The sequence below is a fragment of the Gopherus flavomarginatus genome, chromosome 13 (assembly GCF_025201925.1).
Source record: "Gopherus flavomarginatus isolate rGopFla2 chromosome 13, rGopFla2.mat.asm, whole genome shotgun sequence".
NCBI classification, from domain to species: Eukaryota; Metazoa; Chordata; order Testudines; family Testudinidae; genus Gopherus; species Gopherus flavomarginatus.
This window is the reverse complement of record NC_066629.1, coordinates 19,973,953-19,991,713: the sequence shown is the minus strand read 5'-3', so window position 1 is coordinate 19,991,713 and position 17,761 is coordinate 19,973,953. Positions and strand designations below refer to the sequence as shown.

The 17,761-nt window shown below is 42.3% G+C and overlaps 1 protein-coding gene across 2 annotated transcripts in view; it reads left to right on the top strand.

Moving 5' to 3' along the window:
* Positions 1–2,599: 2,599 nt before the first annotated feature.
* The window catches only part of ATP12A (ATPase H+/K+ transporting non-gastric alpha2 subunit), a 34,077-nt gene continuing 18,915 nt past the window's right edge, over positions 2,600–17,761 (top strand). Inside the window, exons 1-4 of one of the 2 annotated variants that reach the window (XM_050921939.1) lie at positions 2,600–2,608; positions 11,471–11,620; positions 15,711–15,770; positions 16,882–17,085. In XM_050921939.1, the coding sequence (XP_050777896.1) occupies positions 2,600–2,608; positions 11,471–11,620; positions 15,711–15,770; positions 16,882–17,085 (423 nt within the window). Of the gene's footprint in view, positions 2,609–9,253; positions 9,263–11,470; positions 11,621–15,710; positions 15,771–16,881; positions 17,086–17,761 lie in introns of those variants that run through there. The other variant, XM_050921940.1, reaches the window with a different exon arrangement.

The following is a 17,761-nucleotide window of genomic DNA, read 5'->3' as shown; positions in this document are numbered from 1 at the left end:
CATACTCTGTTAAAGGGGTGATTTTTGCCCTCTCTAGCTTAAGGGAACAGTGCTCCCCCAAGCAACTCCTCCTCCTCCTCGGCTGGTACAATAGGAGCTCCCTCTTCTGTTTCAATCTGTCTTCACCACTGATGCCCCAGTCAGTGGAACTGGCTGGCTGCAGTATGAGCACGCTGCCTCGTGCCAAGGGATGGTGCTTAGGTATGCTGCTCTTGCTCTGTGTGGCAATACATCTCCCTGGCACACAACATATCCTGGTTCTCCCCATGGAGTGCTGTCACTTGGCAGCACTCTCAAGGATGGGCTTCACGACACCAAACTGGTCCTTTCTTTTTAGTTTTGGTTTCAGACAGAATCCTCCATGCATTCTGCCTTTAAGGGAAAATGTCTCTTGATTATCAAGAGTGAGCCTGCGACACAGGAGCGGCGCCAGGCTTTTTGGCGCCCTAGGCGCAGGGCCGGCTCGCCGGTCCCGTGGCTCTGGTGGACCTCCCGCAGGTGTGCCTGCGAATGCTCCACCAGAACCGCAGGACCAGCGGACTGTCCTCAGGCACGCCTGCGGGAGGTCCACTGGAGCAGTCTGTCGCCCTCCCAAATCCTGGTGCCTTAGGTGACCGCCTAGGTCGCCTAAATGGAAGCGCCGGCCCTGCTGCCGCAACATGCCAGAGCCAGACGCCAGATCAGGTGTCTGAAAGCAGAGCTTTGTGGCTCAGATCCACTGCTACTGTTAATGCAATGAATGAATGAAAACTGGGGTGGTTATTTAACTCCTGCTCCCTCTGCTGACTCCCTCAGAGAGGGAAGCAGCATACCTATAAAGAGCAGCTTGCGAAACCAAATAAGAACACAGATCCATTCACAAGGCCACACAGGTGTCTGCTGATCTGTGTATAACACAACAACACTATTGTTAGGGATACAGGTCCCGATTCAGCAAGATTCTTAAGCATCCCACTGAAACCTACAGGACTACTCAAAGTTTAGCACATGCCTTACTGAAACTCGGGTTCAGCAAAGCATCTAAGCAGATAGAATCTAAGAATTGTAGGGCTGGAAGGGACCTTGAGAAGTCATCTAGTCCACCTCCTTGCACTGAGGTAGGACCAAATAAACCTAGATCATTCCTGACAGGTGTTTGTTCAACCTGTTCTTAAAAACCTCCAGTGACAAGGATTCTCAATCTCCCATGGAAGCCTGTTCCAGAGCTTAACTACCCTTAGAGCTAGAAAGTTTTTTTTCTGATATCTAACCTAAATCTCTCTTGCTGCAGATTAAGTCCATTACTTCCTGCCCTATCTTTCATGGAAATGGAGAACAATTGACTAAAGTCCTTCTTATAACTGCCCTTAATATATTTGTAAAAGCAGCAAAGAATCCTGTGGCACCTTATAGACTAACAGAGGTTTTGGAGCATGAGCTTTCGTGGGTGAATACCCACTTCCTCAGATGCATGCATGCATCTGAGGAAGTGGGTATTCACCCACGAAAGCTCATGCTCCAAAACCTCTGTTAGTCTATAAGGTGCCACAGGATTCTTTGCTGCTTTTACAGATCCAGACTAACACGGCTACCCTCTGATACTTAATATATTTGAAGACTTATCAGGTCCTACCTCAATCTGCTTTTCTCAAGACTAAAAACATGCCCAGTTCTTTCAATCTTTTCTCATAGGTCAGGTTTTCTAAACCTTGTACAATTTTTGTTGCTTTCTTCTAGACTCTCTGTAATTTGTCCACATATATGCTAAAGCGTGGTGCTCAGAACTCGACACAATACTCCAGATGAGGCTTCACGAGTGCCAAGCAGAGCGGGACAATTACTTCCCACGTCTTACATACAAACGCTTCTGCTAATACATCCCAGAACATTAGACTTTTATTCACTGCATCACATTTGTTGACTCATGTTCAATTTGTGATCCAGTATAACCCGCAGATCCTTTCCAGCAGTCCTACCACATAGCCAGTTACTCCCCATTTTGTAGTTCTTCATTTGATTTTTTCCTTCCTAAGTGAAGTACTTTGCATTTGGCTCTATTGAATTTCATCTTGTTGAATTCAGACCAATTCTCCAATTTGTCAAGGTCATTCGAATTCTAATCCTGACCTCCAAAGTGCTTGCAACCCCTTTCAGCTTGATGTCATCTGCAGATTTTATAAGCATATTCTCCACTGCATTATCCAACTCATTAATGAAAATGTTGAATAGTACCAGACCTAGGACTGACCTCATAACATATGCCCTCCCAGTCTGACAGAGAACCATTGATAACTAGTCTTTGAGTACAGTCTTTCAACCAGTTCAGCACCCACTTTACAGTAATTTCTCCTAGACAGCATTTTCCTAGTTTGCTTTTAAGGATGTCACATGCAACTGTGTGAAAAGCCTTACTAAAATCAAGATATATCACCTTTACTACTTCCCCCATATCCACTAGGCCAGTAACCATGTCAAAAGAGAAAGTAGGTTGGTTTGACACGATTTGTTCTTGACAAATCAATGCTGGCTATTCCTTATAACCCTATTATCCTCTAGGTGCTTACAAACTGAATGTTTAATGTGCTTAAGGCCATCCCTATTCAGCACAATACTTAAACATATGTTGAAAGTTAAACATGTGCGTAGGTCCCATTCAAATCAATGGAACATATATTTATGCCTAAAGCTAAGCACATGCTTACATGCTTTGCAGATTAGAGACAGAGTGGAAACCTGGGCTGTCATTGCAGACAAACACCAAATCCATTAGATCCTAGGTCTGAACCGCAAACACTTTCACCAATATCTCTCATCTCTCCTCCACCTCCAAGACAACTGAATGTCCTTTCTATCACTGCTAACCTAATGTGTCATTATCTACCTGTCGAACTGTCATGATGCTAGATTATGAGCTCTCTGGGGCAGGGACTGTCTTTGTTTTACTCCTGTGTACAGCTCCATGCACAATGGGTCTTCTAAGTGTTACCACAATATAAATACATAACAACAAAACAAGAGTGTCAACTGGCTTTAATAGGAATTGCACAAGGGCATAGCTGAAGTAAGAATTTTGGCCCACACGTTTCAATAGAGGAGAAAAACAAAACAAAATGTGATAATTAGAAAGGCTAGATTATTATTTTCCTAGACAGATGTTTAGAATCTACAGGAAACATCCCTTAATTTCCTTTTTTACATTATCTGGTGATGGGAGTTACAGATATGGATTAGATTAATTCTTCTCCAGAAGACAACAATATTAAGTTTGGTTAAATAATCAGCCTATATTTACTGATAGCAGCCATCTAATTTTGTGTACACATTTTTAAAAAAATAAACTCAAACATTTTGGAGTTTGATTCTCCATCATTTGTGGCAGCTGATGGGGAAGGAAGATGTGTATCACTGATTATTTGTTAGTTCTTGAGTAACCATGTGGTATTTGTGAAAAGGTTCAAGAATTCCAAAAGATTCACTGATTTTAAAACATGAAGGGCTCATTCATATTCAGATTCACGCCAGGAAATGAATAATTCCCTATGCTACACACCATCCTACTGTTAAATAGCTATTCAGAAACTGGAAACAATACTATATGCTTTAGGAAGCCACTCACTCACCCCAAATAATGAACATTTTGCAAGAAATTCCATGAATGACAAATATATTAGTGGTCACTGGGGTTAGTTTGTGAACTTGAAAATAGTTAAAATGTGCAATAAATATTATTCATAATCAAGATATGGACTTATTAGTATTGCAACAGCACAATAAGGCCACAATTAGGGATTAACCCCCTATTGTGCTAGGTGCAGGATACACATGTAATGAAAAGACAGAATCCCTATAACTAGTCTCTGACATAATTTTATTGAAAATCACCACCACTATGTCTACAAGAGAGATATTGCCCAAACAGCACAGAGATCACTCAAATACCGCGATGTGTAACAGGAGGGTGAACATTTGGTTGGCATCTCTAAAGCAACAGTCTCAACTCTAACTTCTTTCTACATTATCTCATCTCAGTCTCATCATAGCCTGGGGAATTAAATATGGATTCTTATAAGTTCTATAAAACTAGAATTGTTTCCTTTGTGATTCTAAAGATTATGTGGCTTGCTTCTCTTGAACTGGAATAAAATTCTAATAGTATTTGGCAGTGCAGATGGTCTGGCAGAATGTTTCCTGCTTCACTAAAAGCTGGTCTATACACAGTTTTTGCAGTGCTTTAACTAAATCAGTTGGAAATCTCAATAGTTACAAGGTTGTAACCTTATAATGTAGCTATACCAATAGAGTTTATTCCTATAAATTGAAGGGAACAAAATATATGCATCTGAGGGCTCGTCCAGACTAGGGGAGGAAAATCGATCTTAGATACGCAACTTCAGCTACGTGAATAACGTAGCTGAAGTCGAATATCTAAGATCGAATTACTCACCCGTCCAGACGGCGCAGGATCGATGTCCGCGGCTCTCCATGTCGATTCCAGAACTCCGTTGGGGTTGATGGAGTTCCGGAATCGATATAAGCGCGCTCAGGGATCGATATATCGCGTCTAGATTAGACACGATATATCGATCCCCGAGCAATCGATTTTAACCCGCCGATATGGCAGGGTAGTCTGGACGTGGGCTCAGTCACCTTTAAGCTGCTATAGTTGCAACTACACTAGGGGGTGTCCCAGTGTAACTATTTCAATAATAAAACCACAGCCCCAAACAAAAGAGTACAGTACAAAACCATGGATAAATTCAGTTTAAATGTTTTGGGTGCTCTGCTGCTGTATATTGTGGCTAATCTACAATTTTAACACTGATCCTCAGGCAGAATGATTACAATTTATAGAACATATTTCTTCCATCTCCTATTCTTTGCCTGCAAAACCTGCTAGGGTGGCACAGATAAAATTCCAAACCATGGATAATTACTAAAAATCATAGTCTGACCTTTATCTTTGCAAATCTGTGGATGTCACAATATGCAAGGACATCAAATCCTGATTTCCATCTACAAGTTCTTACTTGTTCCTGAATTACAACTCTGAGTCACCTGTTCATTGTTCTTCCTGGCTCACAATTTCTATTTTGCAGGCCCATCTGCACAGTTTTCATCATATCATTTTCAAATTAGATATATTTGCCCTTGCATCCCCCTAGTTCCCAACTTCCATTTCTCAATTTGCAAGTACATTTCCCCCTCATCATTTCCAGTCCCAATTCTCTGTTTTTATGTATATTTTGTTCTGTTTGTGTCCCCTAGGCTTCTAGTTCTCTAGTCCCTGGTGTGTATTTCAGCAATGTATAGGCTAATTTCATTGCAGTGTATTAATTTACAGATCTGGACTCACTGGAGATGTTGAACAGAGCATTACTTTTGTGAATGACATATATTGTGAAATCCCAGTTACTTATTTACATACGAAAGAGTTTATATTGTAGCTGTTCCCATTAAGGGCCCAATCCTTTCTCACTTAAATCAACAGCAGAAGTGGGCAATAAATAACATTAGAATAAAAGTCTTTCCATTTATCTGTCTGTATATTTATCTTGTGCCACTGACCACACGATCCAAAAGCCAGTTGAATCATGCTGAGGACAGGGAATTAGGAAATACGAACCAGGAATTAGGAAGCTGGAAAAGGAATCTGCTTCGGTTTCAGAATATTAGTCATCATATTAAAGAGACTCGACCCCCATTTTATTTGTAATTTGCTCCTGGTTAATTACAGTATGGATTTGATCCTGCTTCTGTAGAAATCAAGAAGTGATTCACTGTTGATTTCAATAGGACTACAGCCTATATAATTTTAAAGGGTCAGTGTTAGTGAATCAGATTAACAACTTTAATCTCCTATAATAATTCAAAACTCATGCTAGCGATTATGGTTCATAGCAGCATACAGAACAGTGCAATTCAGTAGTTTTCCTGAATTATGCCATTTAAATGGCCCATTATTGAAATACTCAGCCTTACTGCAAGACCAGTTTAGTCCAGTTAGAAAGGAAATGTATTTTTCTAAAAAATACAGTAAAAAGGAATCTTCTCCATATGTGATTTGATACTTTAAAAAAAATTTAGAATGGGTGGGGGAGCGGGGGAAAGAGTCATTTCTTGTTATTCCGGCCTAGTGAGAAGTCACATAAGCATTTTATACCTTTTATCCTGATTTCTATTTCCTTCACCAAATATCAGCAAAGACAGAAGTTATCATTGCTTTGGAATGATGGGAAATAGAATTTACCTGGAAGTTCTTCGAGATGTGTGGTCCTCATCTGTATTCCACACACGGGTATGCATGTGCCCCATGCTCTTGAGTCCAGAAATTCTAACAAGCAGTGTCTGTTGGCCTGCAGATGCACAGTAGGTCTCCTTGTGCTTCTGAATAAGAGCATAAAAGGCAGTGCAGGCTGATGCCTCTCCAATTCCTCTTCTTACCATGAATCCAACAAGATCCAAAGCAGAAGGGATGGAGAGCAGATAGTAAAATACAGATGGGTACCACATATCTCAAAGGACTTCCAGTTACAGGTAAGTAAACTCCATTTCTTCTTTGAGTGCTTGTCACTATGTGTATTCCACATGTGGGTCATTGTCAAGCACTGCTCAGATTGGAGGGTGGTATGCAACAAAGATGTTTTCAGTACTGCAGTTCCCAATATTGCATCCACAGCAGAGGCCTGAACTAGTGTTTAAGTCTAGCAAACATGTTGCTTGAGCTCCAGGTGGCTGCTCTGCATATGTCTAGTATTGGAATGTCCTGCAGGGATGCTGTAGAGGCAGCTTGTGCCCTTGTAAAGTGTGCCCTGACTCTGTCAGGACGAGGTATGTCTATTAACCTGCAGCATTTGATGATGCACCCAGAAATCCAAGTAGAGATTCTCTGAAAGGTATATTGCTTGACCTTGTGATCTTTTGCTATGGCAAGAAAAAGTCTTGGTGATTTTCTGATAGATGGGTGCAGTACAGAGAAAGTTTTCTGTTCATTTGGGACACAAAGAGATCCCACTGATGTGTACTTCACTTAGTGAATATTTCTCCAGCACAGAGTCATGAATCTCCCTCCCACTCATGGTCCAAAAAAAAGTACCTGCTGAGGTTGTCTGTTAAAAGAGATCTGAGCATCTGGAAGGTATGCAGCTTGGATAGTGGTGCAGTTTCTGGGGCACTCCTTGATGCTTGGAGATGAGGCAATTTTTGAGACGCTGAAGTAGTATCATCCTCGGGGGTAATAATGTTCCTCAGGAGGGCTGGGCTGGAGATGATGGGAGACTCCATATGTCCTGGTGTCTATGGGGTTTTGCGGTTGGGACCAATGGTTCCAGCACATCTCAGGAGGTAGTATGGTCCTTGGACAAGCAAGCTGGTACCGACGATGAGTCTGGACCTGGACTGTTATATGGAACCGGTGGGTGTCTGTCCTTGTGTTTTGGAGCTGGCATCACTGATGGAACTGGTAGATCTTTCTTCTTCTGTCCTTTGCCCTCCAGCCTGGAGGTCTTCAGTGGTGCTGGTCCCTTAGGATTGGTGCGTGAAGGTTCAACTGCACTCGACGGGCTTGGGGAGGGATCACGTCTTTTGTGGATGGTCCTGGATGGGGATCTGTCCTTGCAACTGTAAGTGTGCACCTACTCTCATAGGAAGCCCTGGAGGAAGAGTCCTTGGGCTTAGGAGCTGCAGACTCTGCTTCTAAGCTCATACTTCAGGGCACTCGGGGTGCTGCTCATCTGTTGGGGCCAATATACAGGGGATCTCCCTGGCCCAGGTCAGTGTGGGGCCATATTGCTTTCTCCATAAGATGTTTCCTTAGATGAAGCTCAAGAACAACAAATACTGCATTTTGCAGAGATATGCATCTCACCCAAGCAATAGAGGCAGTGTTGGTCATCCTCCCTCTCAGAGAAAGTGCAATGGCAGGAGATACAATTCTTGAACACCGGGATTCCGGGCATAGTCCCAGACCATGGGCAGGGAGTCCCCAGTGCAGGGGAAAACGAGCTATATTAACTATACTATAAAACGCTAGCTATCCTAATATAAAAGATATGAAGTATAAAACTATTTACAAATCAATTTGAAGGTTCTATCAGAAATACTGCAGAAATCTGTGGACATAGGATTCCGACTCTGGTCAGCAGTGGTATGAAGGAACTGAAAAGACATCAGCCCACACTGCCTCATATGTCCTCGGTCAGGAGCATGAGGAGACCTACTGAGCATGTGCAGACCAACGGACACTGCTTGTTAGACTTTCCAGATGTGGGTGCATAGCATGCATACATACCTACGTGCAGAATACAGGTATAAAAAGTTTCATAAATCTTCTCTCAGAGCATATGGTATTTCACTTGGAGCGCTTGTGACTGATGCAAGATAAACACTTAAAAAATTACCCTGTTCTGATAACTGCACTTGCTTAGAAAGCCCTGGGCAGCAGCTGCCTCTCTTTTTTTCTTTTTTTACAACCTCAGGTTAAAAATCAGAGCAAACAAACCCAATCTACACCAAGAATAGAAAAGTCAAAGTACAAACTTTTAAAGGAGCACTCTTCCCCCGTGATATTACAATCCAAAGTTATTGACTGAACATATAACAGCTATCCTGTTGGTACCTGAATGGCATAGTGATGTTATTTTTAGAGGCCTCATGCAGATACATGTCAGATCACTTAGAGGAGTGTAAACGACAAATATTGCCCACACCCTCTCTGCCCCGCCACATGTTTTGAAGACACTGGGAAATCATTTGCAGGAGGTCAATGCTGGTGAATCTCTGAAGGAAACTCATTGCTTTTAACAAGGTGAATAATGTACCTGTTCCTCAGTTGGAAGCAAACATTGCAAAGGAATAATTAGAAACTATTTGACCTGAAACCCACATGCCCATTACTGTGGTATTTTTCCACCCTACTGCAGGTGAAGCAGAAGATGGGCTGGACCTGAAAGAGGAGGGGAGGAGTGGCAGAGCAAGTGCTTATTTATAAAGGGACATAAAGAGAACTCTCTCCTCACAGGCTTTGGAAGGCAAACCTATCCTGCCTGAAGGATGCCTAAGTGCGGGGAGGATTCCAGCTAACATTGGCTTTCCAGTTGGGAAGAGGCTACAATCCCTGCAAGCTCTTGCACTCTGACAGCCACAACAATTCTGAGCTACTTGCATCTTGTGTTCATACCATTTTTCCTTTTCATCCAAGCACCTTACCTCAGTATATATCTTCCTGCCTGAGAGATCCATTGCTCCACTAGAGCAGGGAAGCAATAAGCTCACAAAAATGGGAAAGGTGAGTGAGCGTTCACTGAAACAGTTGCTATTTAAATATCTGGTTTCTTCTGCTAAGCTCTAAGAGAGAGAATTTATTTGATAGATTAAAAATGTACGTATGTTTGAAATGCTTTTCTGTATACATGCCTGCTAAGGCAGGGGGAAAATCGGTCAGAAATGCAGGTTATTGTGTTTCATAATGATGGGAGATCCAAAGAGATTTCGGTCTTTCAAGCAGTTCTAATGCTAAGTGTTTTAAACCCAGAAGAGCAGAGAGATCAAATAGGAAGGGGGAATACTGTTGAGAAGTCTCCTTTGCAAATGGATGAAGGATCAAACCAATATGAGAAGGTCTGAAAATTCAGGGTTAAAAGGAGGAACCTCAAAACCTCTCTAGAAACTAAAAGATCTTGCATAGGAGGACAGAACAATTCATTAGCTTTTACTTATCTCCATGAACCTTCTCTCCTATGTCTGCTAGAGTTATTATAGTCCATAGAGTTGTTTCATAGTTTCTTCTCTTTATGGAGACTTGAAAAGCTGAGTAGATTTTTTGTGGGATGAGGAAAGGAAGGTGGAGAAGGATGAGAGTGAAAAAGATAACTCTGATAGATAACCCCAGCTTGTGTATCTTAGGAAAAGCAGCAGAGAGAGAACTCCTCATAACAGAAAGCCTTTATCTGGGATGCCTATGGTCAAACAAACTGAAATGTCCTAGAAGTGGTGGTTCTGGGAGTTCAACTCCTAAAATATTCATGGGGGCAACTTCTTCCCTACTGTCTCCTCCCACTTGCCTCACCCTGCCCATGCACCTCCAAAAAAAAAATGGTGATAATTGCAGCATTCCTCAAACTCATGTGCACCTAGGGGTTTAAATGTGGTTCTTTTTGGTAGTTTTTAGTTCAGAAAAATAGGAATTAATATTTTCTCATGCACTTATCAGATGATATACAAGTCCATTATTTTATCTGTTTGGCTTTGTATTTTTTTAATTAAAATGTTCAGTTTTAAACAAATCTGCTTTTGTCAGTGTAGAAGTCCAAACATGGAAAAGCATCCTGCAGAAGTTTACATGTATGTATTAGATACACACTGTATGCAAACATAGCCAAGTAGAACAAGCCACTATCTGAAGTTCAGCCAATAAGTATGATTCAGTCTGCAACTCAAAAGATTAATCTCTATGGAATCCAGTGAGAATGGGGTCAGCCAGTAGCTCTTCCAAGGAATGGCATGCAGTTTACAGAACAATTATGATCTGGAATTATGATTATAGAAACTGGTGAATTAACAACACAGGAAGCCTGCCCTTAAGTCTGAGCTATTAGCTTGTAGTGAGGAGGCAGCAGAAGAAAATAGCTTATCAATAAATCTAATGCAGTTAAATAGGTTTGGCAGCTTCTCTATGCTGAGGGTTGCTATTTAACTGCTGTATATACCCTGCAGAAAACTGGGCTAACAGATCACTAGCTCCTGATCTGTTCTGTGCTCTGTGCACAAGAAAGCAGAGTTCTCCCAGTATTCTGTGAACAAGAGGATCACTCTAACTATTGAGTGCAATTTTTGCCTCATGATATCACTATATGACTAAGAGGCCAATTAGACAGTGCTGCTAAATGTCATGATTTTATCATGAGTGCGATAATATGAGGTGTTTTTTCTTAAAGGACAAGCTCCTGGAGTCAGGTGAATATGAAATCTCAGCTTCTATTTGGGAAAAAAAATGTTAAACACGAAATCACAAATCCTAAATATGCCAACAGCATAAATTAAATTAAAAAATCCCACATTTTATTATTTTTAAAATTTCATGATTTTTAAGGCAATCTAATGACTTTTTTTGGGCCTGATTCATGATTTTTGAGTGATCTGCATTGGCAATGGATCTTGGGCAACATTTTTACCCTAAGGACCAGATCCTCAAACTCACCTAAATTGCCATATCTCTACTGAAGGCCATGGATCTATGACAATTTGCACCAGCTGACGATCTGGCTGTAGCTGTACATTAATGCTAGAGAAATTTCAGGTACAGGACAGCACCAGGAGCTATCAAATTCCCAGAAGGAGGAGACTGCAGCCACCTCTAAAACACAGAAAGCTTAGAGGTCCTGGCTAGGCACAGTATTTCCCACTCCTGTTAGCTACAGTACCTTATGATCACATGGCAACACGAAGCATAGTAAGACCAGTTAGACCTAACTTGCCTTCTCATTTCTGATTCTAGAAAAGGTCTGACATTTACTCAGTCGAGATCCATGGCACACAGGATCTGGAGAAAACAGACAAGGAAGATGAAGAGGAAAAGTACAAAGACCTGAAAGGCAACAAGAAAAAAAGCAAAAAGACAGATGACCTTAAGAAAGAACTGGACTTGGTGAGTGTCCTTTTTGGGGTGGCCCTAATCTTGCTCCTATTGATGGTTCAGGATCAAACTGACCTGTATAAACAGAACGATTCTTGCAGAAATTAGCTGGTGTTGGAACAGTATGTCCTTTATTCCCAGCACTTCTCATCAAGTCTGCATTTTCCTAGGTGAAGTGGTTATAGCAGGATTTCACCATCACCTCCTTGGGTAAAGTTCCATTGGCACAGAGCAGATTGACAGAAAGATAGAAAAGCAGAAGCCAAACCTCTCAGTTCAGAAGCTGGTAATATGTCTTAGAAATGTGTACCAGATTGAAGTGCAACTTTTTCAGGCTGAATGATTGGAGAGTGGATTAGTTGCTAGAGCTCTAGGCTAGGACTCAGGAGAATTGACTTCTATTCCTAGCTCTGCCAGTGACTTGCTGGGTGACTCATTGTGCAGGAGGTCAGACTAAATGATCATAAGGTCCCTTCTGACCTTAAAGTCTATGAGTCTATGAGACTTGGGGCAAGTCATTTCCCCTTTATTTGCCTCAGTTTTTCCATCTGTAAAATGGGAATAAGAACACTGGCTTCCTTTATAAAGTGATTTGAAATCTACTGATGAAAAATATTAGATAAGAGCTAGGCATTATTACAGTACCTTCAAAGGGCACTGAGTTGCCACAAACGTGTTTCCAAGGACTCTACTAATAGCAGTACTTACGTGGTGCTTTTCATCTTTCAAAGGTCTTTACAAACACCAGGTCATTAATTCTCAATATCCATCCTCTCCAATGAAGTGAAGGGGTGTTCTTATTTTCATTTTACTGATGGGGAAACTGAGGCACAAATAAGTTAATTTACTCAGTCAAAGTGACAGAGAGTCATTGCGTCAGAGCTGAGATGAGATGAGAACTTGAGAGTTCTTGGCTTCTAAGATTGAGTTCAGAATACTACACTATGGGTAAAATTATCAAAAGTTCCTAAGTGATTTAGAAACCTAAGCTCCATTTTCAAAAGTGAATTAGGTACCAACAGGTCAACAGGACTTAGGTTCTCTGGTGCCTATGTCACTTTGAAAATGGGACTTATGCACTTCTGAAAATTTTATCCCATGTCTCTCTCCAAAACCAAAATGTAGTCCACAAAATTCCTGTTGGATTGTGTTTCTACCATGCCTAGCACAATGAGCCTCTGATCCATAACCAAGGTGCTTCAGTTCTACAGTAGTACAATTAAACAACAATTTCACTCCAATAAACTAGATTTCCAACAGGATGAGATGGAAATATTAATAATCTCACTAACGGTCATATTTTAACACCTCTGATGTAAGTTCTGCCTTTTATAGTCCAGAAAAGGAAGAAAGTACAGTTAAAGGATTTGTGGGGGTACCTTCTGACTCATTGGGGTCCTTGGCCATGTAAACTCACTGTGACCCGGTTCTCCCATATGTAAAATGGCTATATATCTGCTCCACGGGTGTATTGTGAGGCCTAATTAATGTTTGCAAGCTCTGAAAGGTGCTATTTATGGAAAATAAAGAATTATCACCATGTGGGATTGAAAAAAACAAAGCCATCCTCTCTCCTTCCCCCATTATTCCACACGTAACCCTAGCAGCCCCTGGATTCATACAGAGGGTCAAATGTGTGGAGTGCCCAGGAGCGGCGCCAGGGTTTCTGGTGCCCTAAGTGGGGGTCCTTCCGCGCTCCTGGTCGTTGGCGGCAATTCTGCCGTGGGGGGGGGGCTCCTTCTGTGCTCCCGGTCTTCGGGGCACTTCGGCGGCGGGTCCCGGAGCGAGTGAAGGACCTGCCGCAGAATTGCCGACGATGACCCAGAGCGCGGAAGGACCCCCGCCGCCGAATTGCCGCTGCGGACGGCAAAATGCCACCCTCCCAAATGCTGGTGCCCTAGGCGACCACCTAGGTCGCCTAAATGGAAGCGCCAGCCCTGGGGGTGCCAGCTTTGTTATAAGCCATGTATCTGAGCAGTGTACTGTAGCGATCAGTGTACTTCCTGGGCACAGGGGTCAGGGCTGACTGAATGGACATGCAGAAGACATCTATATAATGCTTTGTTCCTGCAGAATTACAGTCAGTTCATTCTAGTTTTCCAATACATTAACTTTGCAGCCCCTCCTACTTTTTTTAAATGATGCTGTTATGAGGGGAACTGAGAACAAACTTGTCACGTTAATGGATGATCTGGTCTGTTTGCCAACCCTGAGAACATCCCTCTACAGCAAGCATTTAAAACTCCCATACTGTTTCCTGAATGGTATGTGTTTGATTTCTGTACTTCCTCCTTCCTTCATTCCAGTTCCAATCTCTGTAGCTAAACCCTACATTTAATCAAGTGCATTATACCCATGGGATGTCATTGCAGGGAAAGGAGAAAAGTTATCAAGTCTCCCTCTACAACCACCCCTTCCTACCAATGGCAATAACCTGCTGCTTCTGGCTATAAGACTGTAGTGCATGACTGCACGTGAGACATGTGATTGCTACTGTTCAGACTCCATTCCTATCAGATAAGGGCAATGATTTTTAGTACACACACAGACACTGTAACACTTCTTAATTCAGCATGTTGACTAAAGTGCTCAGTGTTTTGAGGCCTATAGCATCTGAGTATTTTAAGATTAGTTATCCTATCTAAATGAAGCAGAGTTATTCATCATAACCAGCATCACACAGGATATGTCTACACTATAATTGGAGGTGTAACTGTGTGTAGCAGACACACCTGAGCTAGCATTGATTGAACTAGCCTGGTGTAACAATAGCAGTGAAGCTGCTGGAGCACAAGCTAGACACTCGAATACACCCCCAGAGTCCTAGGCGGGGTTATATGGAGTGCTGTCCAGAGGCTTCCTCAGACCCAAGCCCACCCAACCGGACCCAAACCTGAGATGGTCGAGTCATTTTCTGACCTGACTCTAAATCTTCCCCCCAAACCCGAGTCAGCACTGCCACCACTTACTGCCCATGGGGTTGGCATAGTGGTGGCCGCGTGTGCTGGCGGCTGCATGCTTCACTGCTACCTCCTGCTGCACTGTGCACATGTTGCAGAGCAAGAGGCACTGCAACTCCTCGGTGTGCACAGCACAGCGAAGTGGTGGTGGCCAGTGGGAATGGGGCACTTAGCCCTTGCTGGGCCAACCCCACAGGCAGGAGGAGGAGAGCTGACCTGAGCCTGACAGGGTCGAGTTGTTTTCTGAACTGACCTGAGCCACACACTTGTGGTCAGGTCATGTCAGGTTGCAGGGCTTTGCTGCAGTCACACCTCAGATTGCCATGTAGACATACCCTGCAAAGAGGTGGAGGAGGCTGGGAGGAGAGGGAGTTACAGAAGTGCTGAAAAAAATGTGGATGCCATTTCCCAATGCTAATTTACACTCCACTAGTTTATAAAACCTAACAAGCTCAAAGCACTTTACAAAAAGACAGTTAAGCTGCACAACACCTCTGTGGGGTGGATATTTGTTGTGACTCCCATTTCACATTTGAATAGGTACAGAGAGGTGATGGGACTTGTAAAAGGTCACACAATGAGTAAATGGCAGAGCTGGGATTAAAACCCAGAAGTCCTAGCTCTTTGGCTACAGCTGCGCAGAAAAATTTGAAATTTTGATAAAAGCTGTTTATGGGAGACTGTGGACTTTGAGAAAAAAAAACATTCCCTAACCATCTCTACTCCCAGCATCTCATGCTAAGCCAAAAGATTGCACTGTGTCTATTTTTGTATGTAGATGGCTTCCCAACACTATAGTCTCTGATCTGTCAAGTATTTCAAAATAGAAATCATGCTTTAGTGTCTAAAATGATGGATGACTTGCAACCATGAAAGGGGAATTTCCAACTCCATCTTCCAAGTATGCAGCCCTGCATAATTAGTTGTGTGGTTATGGGCGTGGTTCTTGCTTTCCTTTGAAGGATCAAGACTTTACCACCACTCCTTGAGGCATACCACCATATACTGGCAGCTGGACCAGTAGCCATGAACCCAGGGCAATTTTAGTGCTCCTCAACCCCAGAAATACTGAATTTTTCAGACCCACTTTCAACTTCAAGACAGTCTGCTCACTTCTTTTGTCTCTTTCTTTTGGCCTTCAGGATGATCACAAACTCAGCAAAGAAGAGCTGGAGGAAAAGTACACTACAAGCATCAGCAAGGTGAGTGAGAGCAAGGAACGGTATGACTCAAATATCCTTAGTTCATCTATGGCCTGAACCAAAGCCCACCGAACTCGGTGGAAAAGCATTGATATCGGCTGGCTTTGTAGGAGCCCCATAGTCATTATTAAAACAAAACATTTTACAGGCAGGCAGGTGGTATTAACTCTCAATAGATACTGAAAACAGAGATCAGCCCAGATAGAGTGATTGAGACCTGGATTTTGATATGAATATCTCTGAAGTTTGAAGAAATTTCTGAGCATTTTAAATCAACACTATTGGAAAGCTTAAACCCAATGTTTGGACCTGATCTAAACTTTCCCAGAGTCTGAGGGAGTTTGGACCCAGTATTCAGAATTGAATAGGTCTCAGTTTAAACAGATGGCATCAGTAAAACAATACAGAATCATAGAAATGTTGTGCTGAAAGGGAATTCAAGAGGTCATCTCTTAGGCAAGTAACCTAGATCTTGACAGATGTTTGTTTAACCTTTTCTTATAAACGTCCTCTGGCAGGGATTATACAACCTCCTTTGTAAACCCATTCCAGGGCTTAACTATTATTATATTTACAATGTTTTTTCCTAATATCTAACCTAACTCTCCCTTGCTGCAAATTAAGGCAATTACGTCTTGTCCTACCCTTGCTGGACATGGAGAACAAGTAAACACCACCTTCTTTATAAAAACCTTTTACATATGTGAAGGCTCTTATGTTCCCCCTCAGACCTCTCTTCTCTGGAATAAATATGCAGAGTTCTTTCTACCTTTCCTCCTAGGCCTTCTTTTCTAAACCTTTTTATTATTTATCTTATATCACAACTGTAGTGAGAAAGCTCACTGCAGATGACTTTACCTTTAAAGAAACCCATGATTAGTGGAAGTCCATGGACGTGACTTCCTATTGACCCACATGGGGGGTGCACATGCACATTATGGCATTAACAATACTTAGGTATGAAAGCACCTTGAAAATATAAGGTCACAGACTATGGACAATCAAACCCCTATGTCCCAGGGAAGAAAGAGAGAAAAGCAAAGTTGCAGGTTTCAAATATGAAGTCTGCATTGTCTGACTCAATGTTTACAATGTTTTTTTGCATTTGCAGGGTCTCACTAGTGCAAGAGCAGCAGAGATTCTGGCCCGAGATGGTCCCAACGCTCTCACTCCTCCTAAATCCACTCCTGAAATCATTAAGTTCCTCAAGCAGATGGTGGGAGGGTTCTCCATCCTCTTATGGGTGGGGGCTTTGCTCTGCTGGATTGCCTTCGGGATTCAGATTGCTCAAGGCGTTGCTTCAGCGTTTGACAATGTAAGTACTATACCAGCTATCTGGTCATCACCTCTTTATAGTCTGGTAGGGCTTTTTAGAGAGCTGCGGTCTCCAATCTTCCTACTTCAGTACTGAATCATTCCAATAAATGACAGATTTATTGGTATATTCTGTCTGCTGTCTCTTCATCTATCTTAGGCTTTTGTACTGCCACCCATCACCATAGTATCTAAGCACTTTTAAGTGCAACAGTGAAGTCTCTAATGGACTTTATGGAGTCTGACTCTTCTCTTTTGGGGTAAAAACTCTACTTGGAGAAGGTTCTCTTTGTTTGCTTCTGGTTGGTTGGTTGCAGTTCTTGTTTTATTCTGGAGATTAGGATAGATGGGACTTTGAAGACACAAAACAAACACATCTTAAGTGTGGTGGGAGAGGGAGGGAGGGTTGTCTGTTAATTATTATGGTGGCCTCAGCATCTTCTGCCTTGGGGTAAATCTTTCAAAAGTACCTAAAGGATTTAGAAGCCTAAATTCCATTTCAGCTCAGGATTGAACAAAGACTGTGAATGGCTAGCCAACTACAAAAGCGGTTTCTCCTCTCTTGGTTTTCACACCTCAGCTGCTAGAAGAGGGCCTCATCCTCCCTGATTGAACTAACCTCGTTATCTCTAGCCTGCTTCTTACTTGCATATACATACCTGCCCCTGGAAATTTCC